At 44.5% G+C, this 12,972-nt stretch overlaps 1 protein-coding gene across 1 annotated transcript; it reads right to left on the bottom strand.

Moving 5' to 3' along the window:
• Window positions 1-206: 206 nt before the first annotated feature.
• Window positions 207-8,519, bottom strand: PRDM13 (PR/SET domain 13). Its single transcript, XM_065401408.1, has 4 exons — window positions 8,379-8,519; window positions 6,135-6,266; window positions 5,905-6,025; window positions 207-1,702 (listed from the first exon to the last, which is right to left on the bottom strand). Exons 1-4 carry the CDS (start codon window positions 8,517-8,519, stop codon window positions 207-209), a joined length of 1,890 nt encoding a protein of 629 aa, XP_065257480.1.
• Window positions 8,520-12,972: the final 4,453 nt, after the last annotated feature.

Below are 12,972 nucleotides of genomic sequence, written 5' to 3'. Positions count from 1 at the left end.
CAAGAGCACTGAACGGAGTGAGAGTGGATGGTTAAAAACAAGCACCCCGTTCTTTCCCCATCCGCAAGAGTTTGTTTCCGAGCCCCCTTCAATACGGTACCCCCTGTAATTTACCTAGGAGGGCAAAGCCCGCTGAAGTGTTTCAAAGCCCATGTAAACAGAAGCGGATCTGCGCTGTGACAACCCCCACCCCGGTCGCTGGATTACTACTGATCATTGCTCCTGCTGCTGGTTTCCTGGTCGCTCGGGTCATCCGTGAAGCAAACGTCCACGTCGCTCTCGTTGTCAGTCTTTTGCTCCGGCTCCTGGGGCTGGTAGCCGGGCTCGCTTTTGTCCTCGGCCGCCTTGTGGAGGCTTTGGCCCGGGTGCCTGGATTTGACGTGGCGCTCCAGGTCCCTGCGCCGGACCAGCACCTTGCCGCAGAACTCGCAGCGGTAGGGGGTGTTGCCCTCGGCGTGCAGGCGGATGTGCTTGTTGAGGTTGCTGGGGTCGCCGAAGGGCCGCAGGCAGACCTTGCACTTGAGCGGCTTGTAGCCGGTGTGAGTCCGCATGTGGATCTTGAGGCCGTACTTGCGCGAGTAGAGTTTGCCGCAGTAGAGGCAGAGGTGGCCGGTCTTGGGCTTGCCGCCGGCTGTGCCGGCGGCGGCGGGCTGCAGGCTCTCCAGGCGCCCGCGGCTCTTCTCGGCCGCGATCTCGGAGAGCTGCTGGGTGTGCATGGCGATCTCCCGGTCTATGCCAGCCAGGGAGCCCAGCTCGGCCGGGTGCAGCCCCGCCGCCGGCCCGTTGAAGTAGGCCACGGAGTCCGGGTACTTGAGGAGGTTGCCGAGGTGCAGCTTGAGCGGGTAGTAGGGGGCGCTGTAGAGCAGCTCGCCGTTGTAGAGGGTGAAGGGCACGAGCGGCAGGTTGCACTCCCCGGGGTAGGCCTTCAGCCCCTCGAAGGGCGGCAGCGAGAAGCGCTCCAGGTGCAGCCCGGCCCCGGCGGGCAGCGGCGGGTAGCGGCTGGGCGGCAGGCCGGCGTGGTGCAGCCCCCGCTCCACGTGCTTGAAGGCCGAGGTCTCCTCGAAGTGCGAGAGCAAGGGGAAGGCCCGCAGGCCGCCGGCGCAGGACAGCACGGGGGAGGGGCCCTCGGCCGGGTGCCCGCCGCACTTGGGGTGGGGGCCGCCCGCCAGCGTCTCGGGCCCGCCTCGCCCGGCCTTGCTGCTCCCCAGGGCCTTGCTGAAGCCCAGCCCGCCGGCCTTGCCCTCCTCCGCTTTGGAGAGGCCGGCCGGCCTGAACGCCGACCTGCCCCCCGGGTAGAAGCTCAGGCCGTTGCTCCCCGCCGAGCTCCCCACCAGACCGAGGAAGGGCCCGTGGCTCCGCCCCGAGCCCACGCTCATGTCCAAGGCTCGCTCCTGCTCCTCTTTCCCCGCGGGCCTGCGGAGCGCCCCCAGCTTGCTCAAGGGCGGCGAGGCGGCGGATTCCCGCTTGATGCTCTCCCGGGCCGCCTGCTGCAGGCTGTGGGTCCTCAGGGGAGCTGCCGCGCCGGGGAGTTCGCCCGCCGCCTTCGGGGACAGGCTGAAGAGGTCCGAGGAGCGGGCATGGTCCGGGTGGTGGAGGAAGCCGCGGCCGTTGTTCAAGACGCAGTGGAAGTGGACGTGGGCTTTGAGGCTGTTGGGGTATTTGAACGTCCTCCAGCAATACCAGCAGATGTAGCGCTCCTCCCCTAGGAAGAGAAGCGGAGCCCTCCGTTAGACAAACAGTGGCGTCCCACCCGTCTGAGTCAGCGAGAGAGAGGCCTGTGCAAACCCTGTTACCGCAGCAAAATGGCCCACAATGGACCCGGGACTCCTGCATTAGTCAGTCCATGCACGTCCTTTAAATCATTGCTAGGAGGGGCGCAATGGAAAGTAATGCTGTTCTCACTCACTGCCCACTACTTTTGCTTCTTTCCCCCAAGTTGCACAGTAAAGGCCCGATCCAAACGCCATTGAAATCAATGGGAGGCTTTCGGTTAACTGCAATGGTTTGGATCGGGTCCTAACTGCAAACGGGGTCTTCCCCCTTCTCCACCTGCCTGCCCAGCGCCTCCTCTAACGCCTCCTTTAGGGACTGGAGTGCTGCCACAACTATCTGGTTTGCCTTTTCAAGCGGGGTCACAAAAGCCTCTTGGCCCAGGAACTAAGCTGGACTGGCCTGGGCTGAGCAGAGCTGGGTGGGCGGAGGTGGACTAAACTTAGTTTGGACTGGGCTAAAATGGGCTTGGGGAAACGAGAGCAGCTGTTGCCTTAAATCGTCTGTCGCCGGGCCCATCTGTTGACGTTCGCAGAATAGGTAGCGTATGTCGAGGAGTTGACTAAACTGAACAAAGGCCAATCTAATGATCGTGAGCTCCTCATTACCCGGCGAGACAATCTCCTATATGTATAGGCCATATGTAATCATTCCTTTTCAAAGGACAATGCCCTTTGTGCCCCATCCCTAAACATTTAGGCTTCCCTGAAGCGGAACAAACCGAAATGGCCATGTTTGTGTTATGACTTCATGTTACTTTAAACTTAGACTTTTCTTTCTTTTCCTTCTGAGGAATAAAATAAAGCCTGGCCTGTTTTATCAACCCTGACATTGAAATATATTCTCTGCAGGAGATTTTTTTTTTAAATATACAATAGTCTCTCCTACTTACCAGCATCCAAAACTTACAAATTAGACATTTCAAACAATTAAAAAATCATAATAGTAGTAGTGCAGGTTCTGTATTACTGACCAGCCCTAACTTTAAAGAATACACTAAAAAGGCAAAGTTGTGGAACTGAGCAAGTAAAATAGTATATGTTTTCAAGATTGCTGGAATCCTATTAAAATATTGGCGAAGTATCTTTACAAACACTAAGGTGCAAAATCAAGCAACCTTAAAAGCAGAGTAAATAAACACCAGAGATTTCTCCTTTGGCCTTTTAAGAAATGTCATAGAAACATAGTTCCAATGTGTGTTAAAATTATACATTAACTTGAAGCGAAGCACGGAAGAGTGCAAGAGAAGCGTGTAAAATGGTTGGGTTGTTAATGAATAAGTTCACATGGAATTAGCACACTAAACAGCCTTTTAAAAATGACTTTTAATTCAGGAATCAACCAGTGTCAGTTCATTCATTCAGGATAAAATAAAAGTCTTTCCACCCCAACCCCCCAGTCCCCTTTGGAACACTTTCATGCACACTGAATAATGAAAGCACAGAACAAAACATGGGTTGCGTATTTTCTCTTCTGTTAAGTATTATGTAGTTTCTGTCATGCATAGCTCTCACTAGCTTGCCTTGAAGTGAGTGGTCTTTATGGATCTATGCTGGAATCTTAAATCGGACGTTGTGTGTTTTTTCGCACTGCTGGGCTGAGCTGGGGGGGGAGGGGGAGAGAAGGAGTGTGTCTGCTGAGGCCTTAATTGCTCAATTGCAGTGTGTCTGACTCCGATCCATTTCAGTAATCCTATTACCGTGCATTGAGATACAGGTAAACTAGCTTTAAAAACGAAAAGGCTTGCAGTTAGAAACAACCTCCACAGCCTAACAAGCCTATTGTGTTGATTTAGAAACGTCTACGTTTTGGCTCTTTTCAAAGAAGTTGCGTGAGTTTTTATGTTCTTAACAAAGTAGTTGCAATACCAACTAAGCTTTGTTCCAAACGCAAACGTATCCTGAATAAAAACCAACTCTTTCCAGCAATGATCTATTTAAAAGAGCCTTCTTTATAATGTTAAAAACGTTGTTCAACAAAATCGGCTGTCTAGAAGTTTCTTCTTGCATTTTTTTCAAAATGCTATCCACAAAAGTGCATAGGTGCTGGAACTAGGGGTGCTGTTGCACCCCCTGGCTTGAAGTGTTTTCCATCAGATACCGTGTTTATAGTTTGGTTTGATGGCTCTCATCACCCCCACCATACAAATTGTTCCAACACTCCTGCAAAATTAGTAATAATGTTTTCACCCCTCAGACAACTACACTTACGTCTTGTTCCATTTATTATGCCCTCACACTGTATTGATTAGTCTGAAACTTCACTCTGGAAGTTGGGAAACAACTGATGTTCAGAATAAGATTGCATCATATGTGCTATATTTAACAGTGGATTAGAAAGGATATATGAAATAAACATATGTACTTTTACAGTGGAGCAGATTCTGCTGTCCTTATTCTGAAAGAGCAGTGCTTTAGTAGTGTACTTCCATTGGAATTAATGAGATTACTTGTGGAGTAAGGTAATATTCAAGGTGAGTATGGGCAGCAGACAGAGTACTTAGCGGCATTTCACTTTTAATGCAGATCAATAGAGCAGAGTCTTCTCCCGTTCATTGATTTTGTTACAACGGGTCAAATTCTGCAGGCCTTACTCGGGGCAGTAGCCCCACTGGCTTTAAGAATTTGACCCAGAGTTTGTTTCTCATGTTGCAGTATTGTAATAGAAATGATTTCACTCTCTGTAGAGTGACATAAACTAGCAATGTTAGGTATTATTGTAATCGTGCCTCTCAGTATATTAAATAACAGGCCCTATCCTGATTTTTTTTTTGAATGCTCCAGGGCCTGAATAAGCTCCAGGAGATGATCCAGCCCTTCTTCCTTACGTAGGGTACTGACTTATGTGGGAAACCTTCTGAGCAAGAAGTGTGGAGACAGTGCGGGATCGGGCTTCTGATCTGTAGGAATCATGTAATCCCTGTGCGCTGCTCATTTCGTCTTTGAACAAGTCTGTTCTATTATCAGGCTCTTTATTCAACCTAATCTGTGCAGGGAAATTTCAGAGCAGCAATGAATGTATTCACGCTCCAAGCAGAGTGACTAAGTAGACCATCACCAAAAGCAATTTTCAAAACGAGCTTCAATCTGTTGCCTTCGTTTTCACTAGGAAGAGTGTATTACAGTTTTGGAGAGATTTGTATGAAATACTCAATGTAACTGCTCTTAGAATAAAATTCTACATCCATTGAAACCCCACGTCAGCTACAAAATGCCTGCACATGGAAAACAGCACATGGAAATATGCTAGCTATCAGATTAATAGGAAACCATTTAGACAGATAACTGAATAAATATTTTTCCTACGTCATATTTCGAAACATACGTTTTCCCCCTTTCAGAAACTACCGGGTTAATAATTTTAAAACATGGTTTATGTTTACACTACAACTTCACCTAAAAGCAAATTGCAGATTCAAATAATTTATCCAAGACTGATGCATGCCAAGTGCTAATTTGCTAGTGCACATATATAAACTGAATTTAACTCCCACATTATTTTTACTTAGTACATCCTAATTTGCGTAAACTGACCATTACCCTTTTTAAACGACTAAATGAATCTGAGGAGTCGCTGGAAATTGTCCCATATTTAACCTGAAAATGGAATCTGAAGCTGTAATCAAAGGGAAAAGTTGAAAATGGTGTTTTAATAGGGCAGTAAGATAAATTACTGTATTGAAAAAATAGAGAATTATTGTTTTATAAACGATCTTAAAATCCTACTTTTCCTATCAAAATTATAAAATATAGTCGATGTTGAAAACAATCTCGTTATCTGAATCCTCCAATGTATTGTCAAATTGCTGGTTCCACTTATTTAAAAACACCTTTTAAAAAACAAACAGAAGGAACAGATGACTGATTTACAATAAAACGGTGGCTGATTAACAATCGTTGTAATTGTGCGGGTAAATTTTTTAAAGAGTCTGTCTGCAAACACATTTTATTTGCTTAGTTTTCTAACTGCAGTTTTATATCACAACGTGGATGCTAATTATAACGTTGCTCTGAGGAAAAACATTTGCAATTGGGAAATCGGAATGAAGTTCTCCGTTAGAAAAGGCACCTGTGAGTTGTATTGACTTCTACGCAGTAACTACTGAACAGAATAATAAAGTCCAAGTTGTTGTACCTTTCTCGTCGTGTGTCGGAGTAGCAGTGACTGGGATGTCAAACCACTGAGCCAAGGAGTTTGAATACCACACGGTCAGCTCCTCCCCTGGCTGGACATCTCTAAGCGCTCTGTAGAAAATCTATTCGAAAGAGAGAAAACCTTATCAGTGCCCCTGTAATGCAAACCAGCGCTGTTAAAAGAACATTCAGCCAGAACGTTGCACGCAATCGAGAGAGAGAGATACCTACCTGTCCTCCTGGTAGATCTGCAATAGCTTCCAGTGTCTGTTCTTGTGTGCTTCGGGCAGCCCGGATTAACCCTATCCACTCCAGAGCTGAGCCCCCGGTTTCATCCACTAATTCCCCTCTCACCATCCGTACCTAGAACACAGGCGTCAGCCACTGTCATTTCCACACAGGATCCAAGCAAGACAAAACACAAACACAAATCCCTTATATAAATAAAGCCTAAACGTGCTCCTTACTAGCAACCCTTGCATCATCTTCCCATCCAGGGAATCGCTGGTTTAAACAGTCAATATATAAAGGCCGAACAAGTGTTTGGGAATAACAGCAAACTGTTTGATAGTGGTGAAAGAGAAAGAAGCAGCTAATGTATAAGAGCTAGATTTTGCCATCCCTACTCATATTGAAAGTACCGTGCATTGAGATAAATGAGATTGTCCATGGAGTAGGTTGTTACTCATTGTGAGTAAGGATAGCAGCATAGGCTGGCTCTAAAAGCTGTAACTCTTTGCGTTATTGTAAGAACAATTCTGTGTAAGTAATTTCTCCACTGGACAGCATTTGCTAAAATGTATCTTCTTCAATTGCTGCAGCTGCCTTTAATTTTAATTTTAAGCTCATTTTAAAATGCACAGGTAATATTTAATATTCACGTTTCTTAATGAGTGTGGTTTCGTGCCTTACGCCTGTAGTGGAGCAATTGTAAAATACGCGACTTGTCAAAAGAAAGGAGGGAGAGAGGAGAGAATTCTGCTTAGCTACAAAGTCTCTGGGCCTCATACTTCATAATCTGCTGGCCCATACAAAGAGAAAATGAAGTGCCAGCTCGCTGAATGACCATGTAATAAAAGTCAATTGAACAAAGCCGTCTAAAGAGAGAAACCAATGGAGCCAGATGAGAAATAAATTTGAGGGGGCTGGCAGAGCGTTTAAAAACAATTAAAGGGCATTAAAAATCCGAGCGGAACTTATGACCAACCTGTGCACTGGGGAAGGGGGGAGAAGAGGGAGTGTTTGCCTTGTGGCCATCGCATCCATAGATCCATTTACAACACAAGCCAGTTGAAAACACTCTCTAGCAGAATTTGCTGGGGTAACTAGTTCCTCTCCATTAAACCCCTTTTGTTTATACGGGAAGATTTTGAAACTTTGAGGTGTCTGCTACTGGAAGCCTGAGATATTTTCCGCATTCCAGACTCATGGAGTTCTAACATCAGTCAGTTCCATCAATTACACGCGACTGTGTTGATTTCAGGACATCTCTATTGTACATGTATTTGAGCTCTAAGCCACGGGTTTGTTTTCAATAGCTGGAAAAAGCTGGAAAAAACACCCTTTACTCTGAGTCTTGGCTCCGCACAGGCATCTGTGCTGTACCTGGAAATAACCTACCCCCTGGAATATTTATAAACCAATCTCATTCTCCCGTCCGCCTGCGTCCAGCGCGAAAAGGTACAAATTATTACAGGAGCTCAGATTTCGATAACGGCCGAAGAGAAGACGATTTTTAAAAATACAAATAAAAAGCAACAGCGGTGGTATCCAATATGGCTTTGGCTGACCTTGTCGCTGTGGCCCCATTGTATAAACACCAAATAAATAAATATATCAACGAAACCGTGACAAATCCGGGGACGCTTGGACGGAGAATACGATTTCTCTGAACAGGTCGGTAATTACGTTTCAAAAGACCAAAAGGGAGAAAGGAAGGAACAAATCACCAACAAGTTATCAAAGCAACAGCATCTGAGAGCATAGCCAGCGCCACAAAGCTGCAAACTAGCGAAACTCCCTCACACCTAAAACCAGGGGCAAGCACCTCTTGTTCAGGATACATCGAAACAGACTCTCTGCAATCACCGGCTGTGCAATGTGCCCCTCTATCATCCCTCTTCTCTTTGGCTTAATGAAGATCTCAAGGGCAGGGACATATCCTCTTGTCTGAAAACACCGCCACAGCCCCTTCACCTTCCCGCTACCAAGACCAGCCTGCCGTAACACTATCCACCAACGCAGGGAGTGGGCAGGAAGGCTGGATAGGTTTTCTATACATTCAATTTCAAAGCCGTAACAAGGAATCTTAGGTCACTTTATCAAACTCTTCCCTTTCTTTCCTGGTACTCAGGCTTGTTCTAAAAGGCAGGATGAACCGAGGAGAAGTCAGCCTCTTCTCCTAAGTACAGATCCTCCTGAGTCACTCTCTGATCAAACAAGGTCCAGCAGTGCGGGAGAGACCATAGGAAATACCTTTTTTTTAGGTCCTGGCTCCCTGCGGTCTGACAGGTACTTGCCCAGTTTGAAGATGCCCGGCACAGGACCCAGACGCAGTCCGGCTGGGATGCAACTTTCTGCATTCACGCTGATGGCCGGAGCCCTGCTTGTTTGCATTGCTGCCTCTGGGTATAAGGAATCAGGAACCCAAAGCACTTAACGGGGATGGAGTGACAGAGACAGCCAGCGAGCAGGATGAACACAGGCGTATCTCCGCCTGCAGAGTGACGCGGTGGTGTGTGCACGCCGGCTTTTCAATTGGAACAGGAGGGGTACCCCTTGGCACGTTGATGCTCTAGGGCGCAGAGTTTGGTGAGAGAGTTTAGCTCTTACAGCAGCTGCAGAGTTCCATCCAAGTGGGTCACGTGGAGCCTTTCCCTAACCCTCCTGCATAATCAAGTACTTTGAATGGCTAGCAAACAATGGTCCAGGCGACCTTCCCATTCCTAAAAATCCAATTTGTCAAGGGCAAAGAAAAGGCGCTGGTGAATCAAAGGTCTGGAGGGACCATTAATCCTCAGCATGGGGTATTGTCCCCGAGACAGTTACGATATTTTAAGTGACAAATCCACTGTATAATTTCTCCATAAATTTTACTTCCTTTTATTGTTCCTAGACAAACCAGTTTTGGAAAATAAGTGACTATTTTAAGTCTACTTGGCTGATTCTTTTGAGGTTTAATATACTTCAAAGATTTTTAATTCTCTTCCCTTGGCTTTATTGTAAAGAAGATTAAACAAAGAGATGGGGAATGTTTTGAGGACTTGTTAACTTCTATTGATTCCTGGCGTGTGCCATACAGAAATTGGGCAGGTACTTGATGGGAAAACACCAGAAAATACCTACACTTTTTTTTTTTTAAAAAAAGACCATATTACCATTTCAGTGGATTGGTTTCAGGCCAGTAACCTATTTATAACAGCTCTGCTCCTTAACTTTTACTTTCTTCTGGGATGAATGGCACAAAATATGAACCATTGTTGCCCTTTTAAATCACGAAGTGTTGCATTTGTGAACACCGTGGGAATTGTTTAATTCGTGTTGTTAGAGAAATTCAAGAGATGGATTCAAACACAAACAGACATCACAGAATTCTAAAGAGGATAATATATGTTTGTGTGCCCCTTCGAAATTAATACCTCTCCAAGTTATTTTTCCATATACAAAATTGCTCCCACTGAGAATACTTTTTTTAAAAGTAAAAAAAAAAAAAGTAACTTAACCCAGATCCATGATTCCAAATGATCTGCACTTTTTGTAAAGAGTGATCGTATTTTAATTACACAAACATGAAACACTGGTCTACGAGTAGCTTACAAGTTCATTTGTAGCGCATAAGAACATCTAAGAGAGTGGGGGGGGGCGGAAGAACAAGATTTTGGAACGGGAATTTATCCTGATCTATTAATTGGACACACACACACACAAATCCAGATGTGCACAAAAGACTAAAGAGTCAATAACTGAAACTTCTATTTGCGCTTTTATAATTTTTCCCATTTCTAAATAGGAAGCTCACTGTAATATAGGTGAAGTTGATCTAAATAGGCTACATCTGAATGTTTCTTTCTTTGAAAAACAGTTGCATAGGCACATTTTAGACATTATTTCCAATAACAACTGCTCTCTTTTTTTTTTCTGTAGTTTGATAAATAATCCAATCCTAATCAGTTAAAAAAACAAGCTATTAAAAAGTTAGTCTTTTAGGTACAGCTCACTATAGGTTATATGAAACTGAGCAAATGCTATGCATTGCAGGCAATTATCTAGGCATTATATCTTATAGCAGGTAGCTCTCAATATGTCATCATAAGGTTTTTAATCATTATATTTTTTGTTTACAGCAGCACTCGTCATTATAATAAATACTAAAGGTGAGATGGCGAATTTTTCTCTAAAAGTATGGCATGTAATGGGATAAGCGGAAAAGCTCTTTAGAAATAAGGTGATTTTAAATGAGCCTCATAATTCTTAAATCTGCATGATCTGTGTTAGCCTGACCTAAGTATATATGAAGACAGACATCACAACACGCGGCGCTATGATACCAATTAAGGCAGGCCATGTCTTTCAAGTTAATGCAGATCTTAACATGGCAGTTGATTATGAAGATAGTTAATTTCATCAAACCCATCTTCTGTTCAGTGCAACAACAAATTGGTGTTTAATTTAATGTTAGGAAGCTGCCACATATCACACATTGAAATGTATTTGTATATTCATGTAAATTCATAAACTTTAAATATTTCTTCGGTTTAAACACTGCAGTGGCTAAATGGCTGAAGTCCAGTATCATGCCTCTAGGACATGGCGTTACATCCTTTTTTGCCTGTTCTATTTTGTTGTATCCACAGAGATACAAACCATGGGTTAGATTGTGGCAGCACGGGACTTTTGCTGCTGATTTGAATGAGAGCAGAATCTGCCCCTATTTAAATAACTAATGAAGAAACCCGGTCTAAGTGAAAGACGGGGGAAATGGCTGTGGCAAAATGCCTTCTCTAGTCCCAAATTGTTCCCCTGCACTAAATCAATGTAGGTCATGGATACATTTTCAATAATGATACATTTGCGCGCACACTAGGCAAGCAGAAACAAATGTAAACTACGTCTCTGGAAACATTAATGATTATCGATCATTCCCATCCATGGTGTAATTGTAGGGAACATTCTGAGAATAGGGTTTGGTGTGGACTGCAGCGGGGGTGGAAAAAAACTGAGATGACCCCTTTGATCAGCAGCATGAATGGGGGGGAAAGGATAAACAAGAAGTTGAGGGCAATAAATTTAAGCCATGAACATGTCCCTATAACCTCTGGCCTGGCGACTTTAGGATGACACCCCGTTTAAATTGCAAGAGCTGCAGAGATAGAGAGAGGGCTTTTAAGGAAACCAAGGTACCCTACCGCTCCATTTGGGGAGCTGCTCCATCCCCTCCTTAATGAGTCACAAAGCGTGAACGACACGCGAACAATTTTATCAATAGGACCATGTAAAGGCCGACTGTGAGGAAAGTTATTTATTAATATAGCCAATTGTGACTGGTTCCCATCCACTCAGAAAAGAAAAGCCCCGCTCTGGAAGCATTCACACCAGTTCTCCAATTTTTATTCTGTCCTGTGGCTCAAAGTTGAAGTTCCCCAAGTGAAATAAATTGTCCACAAAAGAGGAAAGGAACCACATTTTCTTTTATTTTTCCTTCCCTAAAAAGGAAGGGTGAAACCGATCTAATGTGCCCACTGGAGCAAGATGCAGCATGAAAGGCCGGGTGTTAAAAGTAAAAGCAGCCTTTGGAGCAAATGGGATGGAAAATTAAATGAAATTAAATAGCTTGAACGACCGTATTGTCCCTTATTAAAAAGACACATTAATTACATGGTTTCAGCTTTATTCAAAGACAATGTTTAGACTCAATCAAAACGTTCCACTCTCGTTTTTTATATACTTAAGCTGGGCTGCTCGAAACACCATTAAAGTGAAATAACTTTTGCCCAGAGATTTCATGAAAGATATTTTAGCAGTCAGCCCTTATTTATGCCCACCGCTGAACTGCCAATGCCCCTGCGGAACACTTTGGCACAGTGTTCTTTTTGATTTAACAGGTTGCCCCATAATGAAGCATGAATGTTAAGGAACAACAGTCATCCAAAGAGGCACAGTTGCAGAGAGCAATGTCCCACCAGGGAGCTCCATTCAAATCATCAAACTGCTCCAGCACAGAGAAGGTTCAACATTACATTCAAACCAGCATGAATGCCTGTATACAGGGCCAGCTTCATTATGTTGCGGAGAAACACAGTGGATGCTTTAACAAAATACTGCCCCTTCATTCAGTAGTCAATATTCTCGCAGTAAAATTAAGCAGCCAATTCCCCCCATTGGCCCTTTCTAGTGTTTTATCCATTCCAGAAAGGAAAACAACCGCTCTGCGAGCGATGAACCTTGCAGATTGGAAATGATCAGCTGTAACATTTCAGATTGCATATGCTTTGATACGGTGCCACAGTCTTCGGCCACACTACACACATATACACACACACGCACGCACCCCCCCCCCCCACACACACACACACATACACACAGTATGCAGCGCATAGATCACAACACTCTGTATTACATGCGAGCTATTTTCCACGTCATAAGGCAAAATGCGCATTTAAAACAGACCTAGAGTTCTTTCATAAATCGTTGCTTTTAATTTAAAACTTCCTTGGCGCTGGTATCCAAGCACAGTTTTAAGCGTATTTTTCTGTCTTGTTTTACTTCTATAATAATAATCGTAATCAGAATGAGTTGTTAATATTAATTATTACCTATGTGAGGCGGATTGGCAGAGTGAGCGGACAGGGGTAAGCGCTAAAGGCTCCTAACAAGCTGTGCTGTGCAGACAAGATGCGGGTGGGATATTAAAGCAGCTTTTGAATAGTCATTAAGGTTCTATGGGAACCCCAGCAGATGACATGATCTCAATTTGGGATTCTTATTCTTAGGGGCAAGCAAGCTTCATTCGAGATCGGGTTAAAATACGTTTGGTGCTAGTTAAAAATTCCAGAGTAGGGTGGTTGTTTTT

Source organism: Emys orbicularis, chromosome 3, assembly GCF_028017835.1.
Source record: "Emys orbicularis isolate rEmyOrb1 chromosome 3, rEmyOrb1.hap1, whole genome shotgun sequence".
Classification (NCBI taxonomy): Eukaryota; Metazoa; Chordata; order Testudines; family Emydidae; genus Emys; species Emys orbicularis.
This window is presented reverse-complemented; position numbering and strand designations above follow the sequence as displayed.

What these genes read in the sequence shown, in the direction of transcription:
- PRDM13 (XM_065401408.1), bottom strand. Translation starts at nt 8,519, where the DNA reads ATGCAAACAAGCAGGGCTCCGGCCATCAGCGTGAATGCAGAAAGTTGC. An exon ending in AGCCAGGACCTAAAAAAAAG is followed by an intron (nt 6,267 to 8,378) that starts GTATTTCCTATG and finishes CCTGTGTTCTAG; the next exon opens with GTACGGATGGTGAGAGGGGA. An exon ending in CAGATCTACCAGGAGGACAG is followed by an intron (nt 6,026 to 6,134) that starts GTAGGTATCTCT and finishes TCTTTCGAATAG; the next exon opens with ATTTTCTACAGAGCGCTTAG.